The following is a 1,713-nucleotide window of genomic DNA, read 5'->3' as shown; positions in this document are numbered from 1 at the left end:
GACTCTGGCCGTGGTCCTGCCATCGGAATGGGGCTGGGGCTGGGCCAGGGGGCCGCGACCCGGTGCACTTTACCTTTTTCTTCGCTGCGGCCAATTTGCTCTGTCGGGTTTCTTCCGACATCGCGGGGCGGGGAGGGAGGCGGGGTTGGGGCCACATCAGCGCGATCCCGGCAACCACTGCGGAAGTCAGTCAGCCACCGCGCAGCTGTGCGACCGAGCCAGAGGAGGCGTAACCAGGGCGGTACTACAGCGCAGAATAAGGGCGTGGCCTCAAAGATCAAAGCCCATTCGTCAATGAAAAAGATAAAGCGGAAAGGAGGCGTGGCCAGGCAGCGGCGTGGCCAGAGGGACCTGTGGCGTCACAACAAAAGCTGCGCACGCAACCGCTGTCCCCGCCCACTTCGGAGAGGGGCGGGGCCGGCTTTCCTTGGGTGCGCGCGCAGCTTGCTGTGCGACCATCAAGCTCCGGGTCAGTGTTCCTTGCCCCGCGCACCTGAGAGGCCGCTCTCCGACTCCCGCGCTGGACCCTCTTGCGCCACTGAACCCCCTGATCCGGGGGCCTCGGACCCCAGGGCTCAGGAGGTGGGCGAGGAACGGACTCCACAGTTTCTTTCCTGACTTCTTACAGCCCTGCCCCAGACTTTCCCTTTCCAGAAATCACCTCCAAAGACTCCCATCCAGTGCTTTAGACAACCCCCGCCTCAGAACGCCCCCTTCCTAGAGGGTCTCTACCCTGATCCTGGGAGCATATCTGCCCCCTTTCCAGATGGATCCAGTCCCAGGCGCTCCTACTTCCCAGCTGCTCCTCCTCCCGCATCCCCACAGTACCCCTGTCCTCACAGCGGACTGTGGGTCCAATCAGGCTTTCCCCTCGGATTCCTCTCCAGGACTGAACCAGGACTTACCCGAAGTTGCCGCGGGGCCTTCCGATCCCCTGTGAGTATTTCTTCCCCCACACCCCCTTCCCATCCCCGACCCTCCCTCGTGCGCTCCCGGCCCTCCTCCCCATCCCAACCGCAGCCAATCCCCGCTTAGCCCTCTTCCATATCTTCTCCTAGCCGACTGAGAAACTCCAGGTCATTCCTCAATCCCTCCCCTTCCTTTCCTCAGGCCCGCCAGTCTTCAAAGAAGTGCTATCCTGTCCTGTCCTAGGCTAACTCCTCTCCCTCCCCATCCTGTCTCCTGGCCCCTCAGATGCCTTTCACTCCAGTTCAGCACCAGCCATCTCTCCTCCTCTCTCGTTTCACCCCTCACGCAGCCCTGCCTTTAAACAAACCCACAGCTCCCCAGTCAGGAAAATGCTTGGTGTTCACCCTGGCCACTCCTTTAGTTGCTAATAGTCTCTCCTCTTCTCTGGCAAGCCACCCCCAAAACGCAGCCTCCTCCTCCTCTCATCCCCCAGATGGAGTTGCCACTACCACTACCACCACTCTCAAGTTAGATCGTGAGGGCCAGGCACAGTGGCTCACTCTTGTAATCCCAGCACTTTGGGAGGCGGAGGCAGACGGATCATTTGAGGTCAGGAGTTCAAGATCAGCCTCCCCATCATGGTGAAACCCTGTCTCTACTAAAAATACAAAAAAAAAAAGTCAGCTGAGCATGGTGGTGCAGGCCTGTAATCCCAGCTACTCAGGAGGCTGAGTCAGGAGAATTGCTTGAACCCGGGAGGTGGTGGTTGCAGTAAGCAGAGAATGCACCACTGCACTCCAGCCT

General features: G+C 59.8%; 2 protein-coding genes across 3 annotated transcripts in view; one reads left to right on the top strand and one right to left on the bottom strand.

The window, feature by feature from the left end:
* Positions 1–220, bottom strand: part of GOLGA2 (golgin A2) — a 20,530-nt gene extending 20,310 nt beyond the window's left edge. The window contains exon 1 of one of the 2 annotated variants that reach the window (XM_011987920.1): positions 74–220. In XM_011987920.1, coding sequence (XP_011843310.1) covers positions 74–157 — 84 coding nt within the window. In that variant the 5' untranslated portion in view covers positions 158–220. The remainder of the gene's footprint in view (positions 1–73) is intronic. The other variant, XM_011987927.1, reaches the window with a different exon arrangement.
* Positions 221–294: 74 nt separating this feature from the next.
* The window catches only part of SWI5 (SWI5 recombination repair homolog (yeast)), a 22,367-nt gene continuing 20,948 nt past the window's right edge, over positions 295–1,713 (top strand). Inside the window, 5 exon segments of the mRNA XM_011988675.1 lie at positions 295–397; positions 400–453; positions 456–582; positions 767–833; positions 835–936. Coding sequence (XP_011844065.1) covers positions 295–397; positions 400–453; positions 456–582; positions 767–833; positions 835–936 — 453 coding nt within the window.

Source organism: Mandrillus leucophaeus, unplaced genomic scaffold, assembly GCF_000951045.1.
Source record: "Mandrillus leucophaeus isolate KB7577 unplaced genomic scaffold, Mleu.le_1.0 Scaffold109, whole genome shotgun sequence".
Classification (NCBI taxonomy): Eukaryota; Metazoa; Chordata; class Mammalia; order Primates; family Cercopithecidae; genus Mandrillus; species Mandrillus leucophaeus.
The sequence above is the reverse complement of the archived record's forward strand: the minus strand, read 5'-3'. Positions and strand labels throughout refer to the sequence as shown.